Source organism: Thermobia domestica, chromosome 16, assembly GCF_964235325.1.
Source record: "Thermobia domestica chromosome 16, izTheDome1.hap1.1, whole genome shotgun sequence".
NCBI classification, from domain to species: domain Eukaryota; kingdom Metazoa; phylum Arthropoda; class Insecta; order Zygentoma; family Lepismatidae; genus Thermobia; species Thermobia domestica.
This window is the reverse complement of record NC_137469.1, coordinates 128,508,351-128,522,137: the sequence shown is the minus strand read 5'-3', so window position 1 is coordinate 128,522,137 and position 13,787 is coordinate 128,508,351. Positions and strand designations below refer to the sequence as shown.

Genomic DNA, 13,787 nt, shown 5'->3' with positions numbered 1-13,787 from the left:
TAAGTTACAATAATAGTCACTTTCAGTCTTATATAAATTGATTTTTATATACCTCCCCCTCCTTCTCCTCCCATACGTTGCACAGTCAATTTAAAATTATAGAAACAATTCCAGGCCTAAACCTCATCTATGTTGAAAATTTGATCAAGATCGGTTGAGTGGTTCGGGAGTTATTAAGTTTTATTTATTTTATACCCTTCCCCCTCCCCCCTCACTTTTACCATCCAAGTGAATAGCCTAAAACCAGCCCGGCCTTGCACCTCATCCATGTTACAAATTTGATCGAGATCGATCAAGCGGTTCAGCAGATTTAAAGTCATAAACATAGTGATTTTCAATTTTATATATATATAGATATATTTTTATATACACACGTCTCCCTCCCCTCTCCCTCTCCTCAGCTCTAGTAAAAAAAGCATTTTAGGCATAGGGTTATTTTTACGTAATATTCATATCCGAGTTCTTACTGTGAAAAATTCCTTGCTATAGTTGCTATTTTTCTTTAACGTTTCAACAAATACTTGATTGGCAACAATGGTGAACGCAGCCGTTGGGAGTTTGAATTGCTCTAGTTCCTGCTTGGAATACACACGTAGATGGCACTGCGTCGGAATACACACCGATCGAGAAACGAAATTTTTCAGTCTGAGCACACACTTTACACACACAAACCGGCTGTATCCGTATACACGAGCGGAGTCAAAAGAACTCGCGGGGGGACCCCTATAATGGTCCTGCACGCGTTAAAAGTAAAAAACTTTTAGAGCAACCACTAAAAAATGCTCGCTTTGCAAAAATTGCTCAGAGTGCTGCTCTGTAGCCGATCGACCTACAAAGATTGGCGGGTTCACCAACGCACACACACACACACACACACACACACACACACACACACACGAAGCTGTAATCAGGGTACGGTCATTGTCCTGCGAGTGTTGAATGGGACAAGTGACATTCTCGACTAAAACATGGTACGTTGTTCGAACCGCGAATAGGCTGATATTCTAGTCATGTACGATCGTGTAGATGGCAATGGGCGTGAAGCAACACGACTTTATCAGGAGCGTTTTCCTCACGCCAGCCATCATACATGATGTTTCTAGCAATTTATCGGTGCATGTGTGAAACGGACCGTACTACCTGCCCATGTGGATACTTGTCGACTCTGTCGTGTACGTCTACGAACAACTGTTACGGACGAACGAGTGTTACAAGCTGCGAACAAGGAACCAGGTACGAGTACGAGGGAACTTAGCCATGAATACATGTTAGTAATATGTGTGGCGTGCGGTACATAAAAACGTCTTGTACCCATACCACCTGCAGAAAGTACAAGGACTGACAGAAGCCGACTTCCAATCACGTGAAACATTCTACCAGTGTTTCATTCAACAGATCACTACCATCAGTATTGTTGCCTGACGAGGTCTCGTTCAACATGCATAACATCACGTGGGTAGATATACATCCCCATGGTACGGTTATCACTTACAGGTAGAGATGCAAAAAAGCCGGCTTTTTTGAATCGATGGTTTTTTTCACATAAAAAGCCGGCTTTTTTGGGGAAAAAACAAGAATTTTGGAAATTTTGGCTTTTTTCAACTTCATGATTTTTCTATCTAAATAGCTTTCTTATAGTATATTCTATAGTTAGATAAGAATTACATGACCTGAATGTGATATTTCGCTCTGAAATTCACCATCAAGATGGATGGAGCACATGTTTTACGAATTAAAGCTAACATGAAGAATGTAGTATTTGAGGATAATTTTAGAGGCTTTTTAACTTTATTTTAACTTTTGAGTTATCGACATCTTTTTTCTTCTCTAGTTTGTCATCCGTGTTTCATTTCTAAGAGCTTTTAGTACTCTAGCTTCTAGCGCAAAAGTTAAACTTGCCCGTTTTTCTATTTATCCGTCAAAGCGTACGTTTTTCAATATATCCGTCAAACCGTACTTCCACATTTCTGTTATACTGTAGCTGTGAAGTGATTTAGCAATAATTTTCCGGACACAACCTTGAATACCAATTTATACAAATAATCAGTAGCGGATTTAGAAAAGTACTTTAGGAGGGTTTTTTCTGATTGTTTCGTTTCCTAAAAAGTCCTAATTTTATTTGGGAAATGCTTGAAGTTTATGAGTACAGGCATAACTAATATTTCGTTTCGTTTATATGTTTAGCAATAATCTTCCGGATACAACTTTAAAAATCATTTTATACTGAGAATCAGTGGCGGATTTAGAAAAGTATTTTGGGAAGGGTTTCTTACTAATGTTTAGTTTTTTTAAACATTCGTAATTTTTATTTGACGGCAGCTTAAAGTTTATGAGTAAAGGCATAAATAATAGATATTTCGTTTGTTGCAGACATTCCGTAACTTTGGGGAACGGGCTTCAGTCCGAAAGACCGCCCCCCTAACCTTCGCAAAACCGTCACTGCTGGTAATTAGTAATAATAACGATTTAAAAACAATAAAAAAGGAAGTCGCCCAACTCACAGTACACGCACTATTTCTACATTCACAGATGGAATGAAGAAAAGCTTTGTCAGAATGGTCGAATGCTGGTTGAATCCCGGACTTCCCGATAGAAGCGCAAAAGCTAATCACTCAGTCATGTTTGTTGTGCAGTTGTATTTAGCTTAACTTAAATATATTCCGTAATCTTTTTTTTTTTGGGGGGGGGGAGTTCCGTATGTTGAATCCCTCTTGTTAAAAATCAGAAAACTTGAGGATTGGGTAAACTGTGATTGGGTAAACCACAAAAATAAAAAGAATGAAAAATGCGAATCGTGTGAACTTCATGGTAACGTTTCCAGATATCAAACCACCTGCAATAGTTTTATTTCCCTTTCACCTTTTAATCAAGGTGTCCCATGTTCAATTCTCGGTCGAACCACAAACCTTCTTTCATGCGTAACCCAAGTAGCGGTTCGGATGTCAGTTTAAGCGAAAGTCTTCTCCTTGATAACCTCGGTATTTCGTAAGGGTGTTAAGCCTAAATATACGAAACAAACCAAATGGTATATTTCTGCATGCCTAAATGCGTGTTGTTTTATAAAGAAGCCAATATTGCTTAAATATATTGATAGAAATTGGCAAAATATATCGATTGCCTACGTAGCTTCCAACATTAGCTTGGATTGGACTTTCAATGATATCTACGTACCTGTACTAAATTTGTAATTTAATACCTCAGTTTTAGCGTACTGATTATGGTACGTTGACCTTTAAATTTTACATGCAAAGCAATAACAGGATTTTCCCGTTATTGTCTTACATTTCAAGTAATGACGGGATTTTCCCAATGGCTAGGGCGGGAGATTCTCAACTTAAGAAATTTACTGACCGCACTTCTTTAAGCTTATGGGAGTTCTTCCGGCATAACCCCGCTGTTGCATAATAACATCAAGGCGAAACAAACTTATTTCTGTGAATATGTAATATAAATACATAAAGCAAAAAATCTAAGTCAAAAAAGCCTGGTTTAAACCAAAAAAGCCTGGTTTAAACATCCCCCCAAAAACGGGTTTTTGGCATTTTCAAAAACAACCATGGCTCTTGCCAACTCTGCTTACTTTTGTATATAGGAGGTTAAAAAATTCTTATTATATACATTGGTTAATCCTGTGGAATTCATAATGTAAATATGTTGAAGAAAAATTGTTTGAAATATTTTTTCGAAATTCATAGTTTATTTTCGATGTTTTATATTATTATCAGCATCAACCACTAATTAAATGATTTTTTGTGTTATAGAGAAGCGATACAAAGTCTGTTTTATCAATTTAAAGCAGAATTTTCAAAAAAGCCCAAAATTTCCCAAGCAAAAAAGCAATGAAGAAAAAACCGAGTTTTTTTCCAAAAAAGCCGTTTTTTTTTCCGAGCCCTTGCATCTCTACTTACAGGGTGTCCGAGAAGTCCTTCCCTGATTACAGAAATTGATAACTCAGGCTAGAAATACGATAGAAATATGAAACTGGTGTTGAATTGTTTACAAACTATAAAAGTTTTGGTCACATCAGTACACTTCCACATGAGCACCCTTGGTAGCACGTAGCACATCTAGGCGATATTCAATTTCCATCCATACATTAACCAACATCACTGGAGGGATCGATGCAACGACTGTGGTTATTCGTTGCTGCAGGGTTTCAAGATCTGGTACACGTGTTCGGTAGACCTCATCCTTGACATAACCCCATAAAAAGAAGTCTAATGGGGTTATGTCAGGAGAGCGTGGAGGCCAAGCTGTTGGTCCATCACGACCAATCCATCGCTCAGGAAATGTCCTATCGAGATAGGCACGGACGTCCAAACCCCAATGAGGTGGTGCACCGTCTTGCTGAAAAACGACATCGGGGCGATACTGAAGCAGCTGAGGAACAGCATACAACTGCAACATATCCAGGTACACTGCAGATGTGATGGTATCCTCAGCGAAGAAGAATGGCCCGATAATTCGATCGTGCAATAACGCGCACCAAACATTCACCTTTGGACTGCCTCTGGTGAACTCCCTGACCTCCCTGGGGGGTTCTGAACCCCAAATGCGTACATTATGGCGATTCACTACTCCACTGACAAAGATGTCGCTTCGTCGGAAAAGGCAATTCGTCTGAGATAACCATTATCGTCCTCAATACGTGATAGCATTTCGACCGCAAAGTCATATCGACGTGTACCGTCGTCGGGCAACAAGGCCTGAACGAGTTGCACTTTGTAAGCACGAAACAATAAACGTTTGTGTAAAATGTCATGGATAGAGCTTTTTGGCATCTGTAATTCACGTGAGGCCCTGCGCACCGATTTCTTAGGACTTCTCAGAAAAAACTGCCGCACAGCCTCCACCGTGTCTGCTGAGGTTCTTGGTCGACCAGACCTCGGAAGGTCAGCAACCGACCCTGTGTTCTTGAACTTCTCATACCAGGCTTTAATGCTCTTGACATCAGGTGGAGTCCTCCCAAATGTTGTCTGGAACTGTCTCTGCACCGTGGTTGGTGATCGTGTCTCATGGTACCACAGGACACACTGTGCCTTCTCCTGGTTGGTTGGCATGGCTTCTTGGGCTTCTTACTTACGTACTACAAACCTAAAACAAACAAAATTGAGACTTGGTAAAACAGAACAAACCTAACACAGACAAAAACTTTTATAGTTTGTAAACAATTTAACACCAGTTTCATATTTCTATCTTATTTCTAGCCTGAGTTATCAATTTCTGTAATCAGGGAAGGACTTCTCGGACACCCTGTATAATTAACACCAAATTGGGCTCAATGTATGATGTAATATTATCTATAATCAACTGGTCGGTCCATACATTCTAAATCAAAGACTGAAGGATCACAACATTTGACTTTGCTGCAAGATACACTGCCCGAGTTACTGGGAAATGTTCCCCTAGAGATTCGCCACAACATGTGGTACATTCAAGATAGGACTCCGGCGCACTTCAGTGTGAATATCCGGCGATGGTTGAACAACTTTCTAAGACGTTGGATCGGGCGTGGCGGTCCAGTCCATTGCCCGCCCGGTTTCCGGACTTCAATCCACTCGATTTTTATCTATGGGAACACATTAAAAGTGTGGTGTAAGCTACTTCTTGGATGATGTCATCGATGTCAATGATTTGGAATAGTGTATCTATAACGTTTTTGGAACTGTCTGCCATGACCCAGTTATCTTCAAACGGGTTCGCCAATCCATGATCTGGCGTTGTCATGCATGCATTGCTGTCCGTGGCAGACACTTTGAACATCTCCTGTGATGTGCACGATGAACATACGTTTGTCTCTCTCTGCACGTTGTTGTCTACCGCTTCGAACTTACTGTTCACACGCTTTCAACCCTCGCTAACTACCAATATGTTCTATGTTCTAGGACCTTTTTTGCTATTCTCATGTCAGGAATCACCTCCCGACTTTGTTACATTAATCAAGTTACATCCTGGATATTTATTTTTTGTAGGCTTAAGGGGAGACTAGGTTTCACTCTATAAATAAAACTTAATCTGCACTTCGAGATTTGTAATCTTCTCTTGGAAGCGTCCTATGTATAATGCAAAATCATTTCCGTCTGTCCGTCACGCTAATTACTGTAACATTATGCAAACCTCACAACATTCAAGAGTTTCGGGTTGCATAAACATCTAAGCGAAATATTTAGATATTATGAATAGATGAACCGAGAGCTTGTGAGGACGCGAGTGTCTTAATCTCTTATACGAGAAACAAGATCAATTAATTTACTAATAAAACTTTCTTCTTTTCTTAGGAGCGCGAACTTAAGAAGAATCAATCAGAGGGCAAGGAATTGTGGTAAGTGAACTTATAGTGACGTACATTTAAGTTGTATTAAGATTGTTTTTTCTTTTTCTTTTCTTTTCTTTGTTTTTCTTTTTCTTTTCTTTTCTTTTTTCTTTTTTTTTTGGTCAATAGTTTCGTATTCTTCCTTGTGCTGAGCTAGGGTTTTCGTCTCCTTGTAATTTCTATTCCCTACATCTTGTAGTTTGTAAAATTCAATCTAGATTACAAAGAACACACACTGTAAATCAAACACTTCCTTTAGTGTCTCTCATGTCAAAGATATGAATGAAAACATCAGCGATATTTTGAAGAGTCGTTCTTCCATCATTAGAGTTGAAAATTTGCAAGTTCACATTTTTATTACCTTTCAACATTGATGAGTATCAGTGTAAACCAGTAATGAGGATAATAAGCAGAATAGACACAACATTAGAGTGAACTAGAGGTCCATGCGGATATAAAACATCGCATCGACAACATCTCGATCTGCACCCGCAGTTAATGGGATATCAAATATAAAACTTGTTTGTTCTATGATAGGGTGAACAGATGCCCCGTTATCAACAGGATTGTCCCTTTTTTCAAAAAGTCGTCCCTTGTCCGGAGAAAAACGCAAACGGGACGCAAGATCCGTTTTTTAAAAAGATCATGTTTTCGGTTTGTTTTTATATAGAGCCACGGTAGCTCAGTGGTAAAGCGTTCACCTCTGGCGCGTGGGGTTCCTGGTTCGATCCCAGCTCGCACCAAGTGAACTTTGTGGCGGACGAACATCGTGTGCATGGATTTTCTTAGGGATCTCCCGTTTCAATCCACTTTATTCATTCGACCATTCCATTTATTTCTCATCATCAGCGTCTCCTTTAGCCTAGCCGGTATATCCGTGGGTTGTAAAACTTAAAGATTCCGTTTTTTTTTTTTTTTTTTTTTCGTTTTCATATAGTATGTTAGTAATTTCTTGTATGGACTTCAACAGTGCTTTCATGGAAAGACCAATCCTTCTACAATAAATTCAGTCATCAAAAAGTGTGAATTCAAATAACAATCAGTTCAGGTTCCTGTTAAATGTTAAAATAGAATATGAAAACTAAAATCGAAATACGCTTAAATAAATAAATAAACAAGTAAATAAATAAAATTTGAAAGCCGAAGGTCTTTTTTTCTTCTAATTCTGGTCACCCTACTCTATGATAATTACGATTTCAAAAATAGTTCTTTCTTTAACAACTGTAAATATCTTCTTTACAGTTTGTGAGTTCTGTAATATAATATCAATAAAACTCATGCAAAACATTCAATGCTATCTCTTCCTATATTGCAAGTTAACTACACTAAATAAAATGTATTTAAATTCATGCAAACAGAAATATAAAATTAATGTGAAATAGACCTACCTACTTAATATCCTGTAAAGTACTGTTTTCTGACAAGAAAAGTATTAAGCTGGATACACTGTATCTATCAACTAATTTTAGATCAATTTATTTTCTTCGTTTTTCCTCTAATTCTATAATTCTGTCTTTGCTCAAAACAGGCAAGTAATACAAGACCTTCCCAATAAAAGAATAAACTAAGTACCTCACACAAACTGTAGGGGTCATGGTGGCTCAGTAGTAGAGCGCTTACCTCTAAAGCGTGGGGTCGCTGGTTCGATCCCCGGCCAAGTAAATTTGTAGTGGACAACATTGTGTCCGTGGGTTTTCTTGTACTCCCGTTTCCTCCCACTTTCCCATTCCACCAATTCTTCTATCATTCACTTGCCTTAATCATTGTCTCCCTTAGCTCTTGGATCGTGGGACGTTGAACTGAAGTATTTCATTTCATTTTCTCACACAAACTGCCATAAAATCAGATTAGCGCTTCATATTGTAAGGTTTAAAAGCACAGAAAAAGAGTCGCAGTTTTGTTCTCGCGGTTATTTGTCCAAAAAGGATAATCCCACTTTGTACAAAATGGTTTAATAGTGTTTAGAAGAATGATTACGTAAAGTCTTGTCTTTCCACAAATAGCCACACTTTTATCCGCCATCTGCACAGGAACCAAAACTATATGTGCAAAAAGCTATAATAATGCGGATCCGTCCGCGCCGACCTCTAGCGTGAACTAAAAGAACAAAGTGCTAACGTGATTTATGATTTTGTAGCGCGTCTGTATGTTACTGCACAGTCTAGAATATACCGATGCATCTTCAATTCATATTTTCTCAAGTATGTAGAAACCAAGGTAGCATAAATGTTTGCACTTTTGCTAAATGAATTCATTGTCATTAATAACATTTGCATGTGATTTTTCCAAACAAAGTTTATGTATCATCCATAAAATTATCTGTCAGTAAAGATTTTCTCAACATTGAAGATGACAACGTTGTGCCAGAAAGTGGTTCGTAAGAATGTTATAACGAAGGTGTTAACATTCATGCTACATTGGCTTTTCCATTTTTCTGCTGTTTAATGTCATCTATGTTGCTTGGAGATGTTATTTATTGTGATTTACTCTTAAACATTGTTTGTAGTGTATTTGTCGTAAAAAATAGTTGATGGTGCATAGATATATTGTTTTAGAAAATCATTAGAGTCATTCAAACTTCAAGTGAATACTGTGAATCAGAAAAATTTAGTACAAAGGCTCTTTCCTAGTGAGATAGTGAAATCGGCCCTTAATCCAAATTGGGTTGCTATTCACCCAAAAGGTTACCCTTGACCTAAAACTACCCCCAAAAAATTTTTGACCCCTATCCCCTCCCCTTTCCGAATTATCGTATCATACATGCATATCGTATCCGAATTACCATATCGGGGTTGGAGAAAGAGCTAGTTCAAAGAAAAAATAACGTAGAAAACAATCTACTCATAAGAAACATAGAGGGAGGGGGCCAAAGTTGGTGGGGAAGGCCTATGCTATGTTATAGAAATACATCAAATAAAGTGTTGAGTCGTAAAAATAGTGAAAGATAGACAATACAAACAGTAGTAGTTTCACATATTGGCAAAAGAAGAATGGGCAGAGTAGATCATGAACCTCCGCCGCCATCTTAAAATCCGCCATTTTGAAATCTGTGATATTGTTTGAAATGGAAAAGTAGTCATGTGATATATCAATTAGGGCCAGCATGTTCTCAAAAAGTCAATTATGAACTTTAGTGATCATTATTTGCACTTATTTGGAAAATTTAGGATCAGCTTTGTAGTTACGCCTTTTTACAAAAATCTAGGAGCCTGATCTTGTATTTTGAAAGTTTGGATTATCACAAAAACAAATTTAAGTTAAACATATCTACAAGCCAAGAAAACTAACAGTGAAATTTGATATCCAAGGTGTATATTAGTGTATTATTATTTATGACATTACTTCCGATTTGCTTCATATAGTGCCGAAGAGAACTGTTCGGAACTGTCTGGAAGAACTGTTTCCGCTTTGTTTTTCGCTTTTGGTTGAAAAGAATGTGAAGTTTATATAGCTACCTTTTGTTAAATGACATAGCTACTAATATAGACCATAACACATTAAAATCTGATAGATAGATTGTAATGCAATTATAACGTACTGTATGTAGACCATTATTTTTTTCCTAACTTGCTATATTTTCACTTAACTTTCTTTGTTCACCTTCGTAAGCAAAAGTAACTTGGGACGAGTGTAGCATGTGATATCTGGATAAAAAGTGGGCTTCTGCAGTCGAATGTATTTTCGTAATAATGCAAACTTTCAACATATGAGTATCAGTCTCCTAAATTTTCGTAAATAACTGTAAAGATGATCCTAAATCTTCCAAATAAGTACAGGTAACGATCACTAAAGTTCATAATTGTCTTTCTGGGAACATACTGACCCTAATTGATATATTACATTACTACCTTTCCATTAATAATAATAATAATAATAATAATAATAATAATAATAATAATAAAGCGGAGATTCATGATCTACTCTGCCCATTCTTCTTTTGCCAATATGTGAAACTACTACTGTTTGTATTGTCTATCTTTCACTATTTTAACGACTCAACACTTTATTTGATGTATTTCTATAACATAGCATAGGCCTTCCCCACCAACTTTGACTCCCTCCCTCTCCGTTTCTTGGAGCGCTCAGACACTATAACTTTGCACATATACATATTTTCACATCCTCTATAAGACACACTATGTCTCATGCCGCAACTAGATTCATCCATTTGGACTGTTTACTTGTAAGAGATAACATAATAATAATAATAATAATAATAATAATAATAATAACCACCACCACCACCATCATCATCATCATCATCATCATCAACAACAACAACAAAAATAGGTTGACAACAGCTGACATCCAACGGTTGTCCATTAAAATAACGTCGTGATGCTCAGAATGATATAAACCTACGGGTGCGTGTGTGTGAAATTCCGTTGTATAATTTAGGAAGCCTGTAGAATAGAGAACACTGACTATTGAAAGCCTAGGTCATACTATATGAAAAAGGTATGTGTTACGTGTTTGTTTGAATGGAATTCGGAAATACAACTCCGAGAGTAGCGTTTCGGACCTGAGTTGAACATGTGTGATTGTATACAATTATTTGACGTCACTGATTTTATGACGAATGTTAGGTAGTTGAATATTTAGTGTTTGTAACAGTTCGTGTTTTGTCATCGCACATGTGTGAGGTACTTTAAAACATACTATTGCAAGGAAGAAGTTTAGAACTGAGTTTTGCCGGGATAAATTTGTAGGAGCTGCCATTGTCCAGCTAGGTGAACATTGTTCTATTTTAGAAGAAATTATTGCCTTGTAGAACGTTGTTAAGGAAGATAGGTTCCGTATTTGCGTTAATCTGTACAAAAATCCTAGAAAGAACAACTAACGGAGTGACGACAATTTACAATATAATTATTTTCTTTTTTTCAGCGTGAGAGCGAAATCTTCACATACCTTGCCAAGGAGCCAGAAACTAGTTGTTTCAACATCACGGGAAACGACAATAGATGTTCTCAATGATTCTTTCTTGTACAACAAGAAGGGTTCAGTCCAGAAGCCATTTCCATCAGGTATGGGTAAGTAGGTTTAGTATTTTTAATTCCTTGTTTGTTTGTTGAGATATCTTGTGACGCATGTTGAAAATCTATTGCTTATACAGGGGTTGTTTCCGATCTATAGTAACAAATAAGATATGCGCCTGTAGCATTGGAGAGAAACAGACGGAAACGAATCGAATCACAGTAGTGAGAGAAATTCTTTGAAAATGCTGTGAAGTGTGCCTAGGGCGTAAAAGGCGCCGCTAGTACCACTGTACTGGGAAGGGTACATTAAAGCTCTTTCCGATGCAAAGTACTCTTATTCCGAGATTATTGAGCAGTGTAATAGGCATGGTTTCAGAATATTCAAGAAAGACCTCTCTGTGCTGAATCAAAAAGATATGGATAGACTATAACTGCTTCTAAAAGGCAAGAAACAGGGAAGTCTACGTCCCGCCCTGAGTCATGTCCCGTAGATAAGTCAGAAAGTGAAGGCCCTTGTCGCTGGTCCGAGTCCATTGCAGTGAAACTGAGGATCTCGTGAAGCCGGTGAACACCATTATTAATATGGATTTAAATCTAAACAAGTGGCCTAAAAGTCGAGTTTGAGTTGTTGCCGCAGCACATTGCTGAACTCGCTACGAACAGGCTCAAACTGTATGAACGCTACCTTGCCAGTGAAAGAGGAAGTTTGTGATCAGATCTTACGCTCATTTGAGTCTGCAACGAAGTCCAGGAAATATACAATTTTACCACCCACTGAGGGAACTATGGCAACTGGAAATGGTGGAAAGTACCAAGGGTTTCATGAACATCGCAGAATTCAGGTACAATGTCAATAACCATTCACCGTGTAGCTAAATATGTCAGTCAGCTCTTTCTATTATCAGACGACTATCTTGATTTCTCTGTTCTACACAGAAGTCTCTCTATTGTCCTGATTCTCATAAGGTATGGCTGCAGTAGAAGAAGGTGTCAAGACTTAATATAAGCTTATATCCGCCAATTTTTGGTGGATATGAAACGCGCAAGGAAAGTACAGGGTGTCCGGAATGGGACTGACGGTTTTTAAAAGTGTATAGTTTTAATATGGTCAGAGATACAGAAGAAAAAACATTCATATTGAAGGAAATCTCAAAGAGTTTTGTTCAGCAAATTTTTATACTTGAACAACTATCAATGACGGCGCTAATATCGCCGATAAACAGAAATGCCGTCGGCAGTCGAAAAGGCACAATGCACGTGGTGGTTTGCAGAGACAAAAATTGTTGTTCAAGTTCAAGGAAACTTTCGACGTGTTTACCACAAGGGCTCTCCATCACGCAACAGTATCCGTGCGTGGAAGGATCAATTTTTATCAACGGAGAGTGTAGTGAAACCAAACATCGGTGGTAAATCGCGTGTCAGAAGAAAATGTGGAAGCAATAAGAGAGTGTTTCTCACGTAGCCTGAGGAAGTCAATTCGCGCAGCGAGCAGGCAATTGACAATTCCGAAGTCAACAGTGCACGATGTGGTATACAAATGATTTACGTTTGCGCGCGTATAAGGTGCAATTATTGCAAGAAATTAAGCCCAACGATAAGCCACAGAGATCAGCATTTGCTACTGAAATTCTGTACAGAATTGATTATGATTATAATTTCCTATTGAACGTTGTTGTGTCTGATGAGGCAACTTTTCACGTATCTGACAGTGTTAACAGACACAATGTTAGGATATGGGGATCTGAGAATCTGCATGCATACATAGAACATTCTAGAGACAGTCCTAAATTGAATGTTTGGTGTGCTTTAACACATAATGCAGTTATAGGCCCCTTCTTTTTCATAGAGCAAACCATAACAGGAAAGGTGTTCTTAGACATGCATCAACACTTTGATATTCCCCAGTTACAATATTTGCAACCTCAAGTGATATTCCAACTGGATGGTGTCCCGCCACATTGGAACCTACAAGTGAGGGAGCACCTTGATACTGAATATCCTAGCCGTTGGATAGGCCGTGATGAGCCAATTAGGTGGCCTCCATGCTCTCCTGATGTTACCCCCTGGACTTCTTCCTGTGGGGATATGTGAAAGACCTTGTGTATTCTGGTGAAAAAGTGCGTAACCTTGATGAACTGAAGAACCGTATTAGGAATGCGATTGCTTCAGTAACACCTCAGATGTTACGGAATACGTGGAGAGAGATTGAGTTCAGGCTAGATATTGTAAGAGTTTCAAATGGAGCTTACGTGGAGTTACACTAAGTTGGACTTGTAAGACCAAATAAACTTTTTGAGTTTTACTTTAAAATGCATGTTTTTTTTTTTTTTTTTTTTTTTTTTTTTGTATCTCTGACCATATTAAAACTATACACTTTTAAAAACAGTCAGTCCCATTCCGGACACCCTGTTCATGTAATCCCTTAAACGACATTCCTGGTAAGTCACAGGACACCTCACCAATGGATTACTGTGCCTTTAAGGTGTTGAAAGGGATTC

General features: G+C 38.1%; 1 protein-coding gene across 4 annotated transcripts in view; it reads left to right on the top strand.

Moving 5' to 3' along the window:
* LOC145673405 (uncharacterized) overlaps nt 1-13,787 on the top strand; it is a 188,376-nt gene that overhangs the window by 122,280 nt on the left and 52,309 nt on the right. For 3 of the 4 annotated variants that reach the window (XM_081743078.1, XM_081743077.1, XM_081743075.1), the window contains 2 exons: nt 6,279-6,322; nt 11,198-11,343. In XM_081743078.1, coding sequence (XP_081599204.1) covers nt 6,279-6,322; nt 11,198-11,343 — 190 coding nt within the window. The remainder of the gene's footprint in view (nt 1-6,278; nt 6,323-11,197; nt 11,344-13,787) is intronic. The other variant, XM_081743076.1, reaches the window with a different exon arrangement.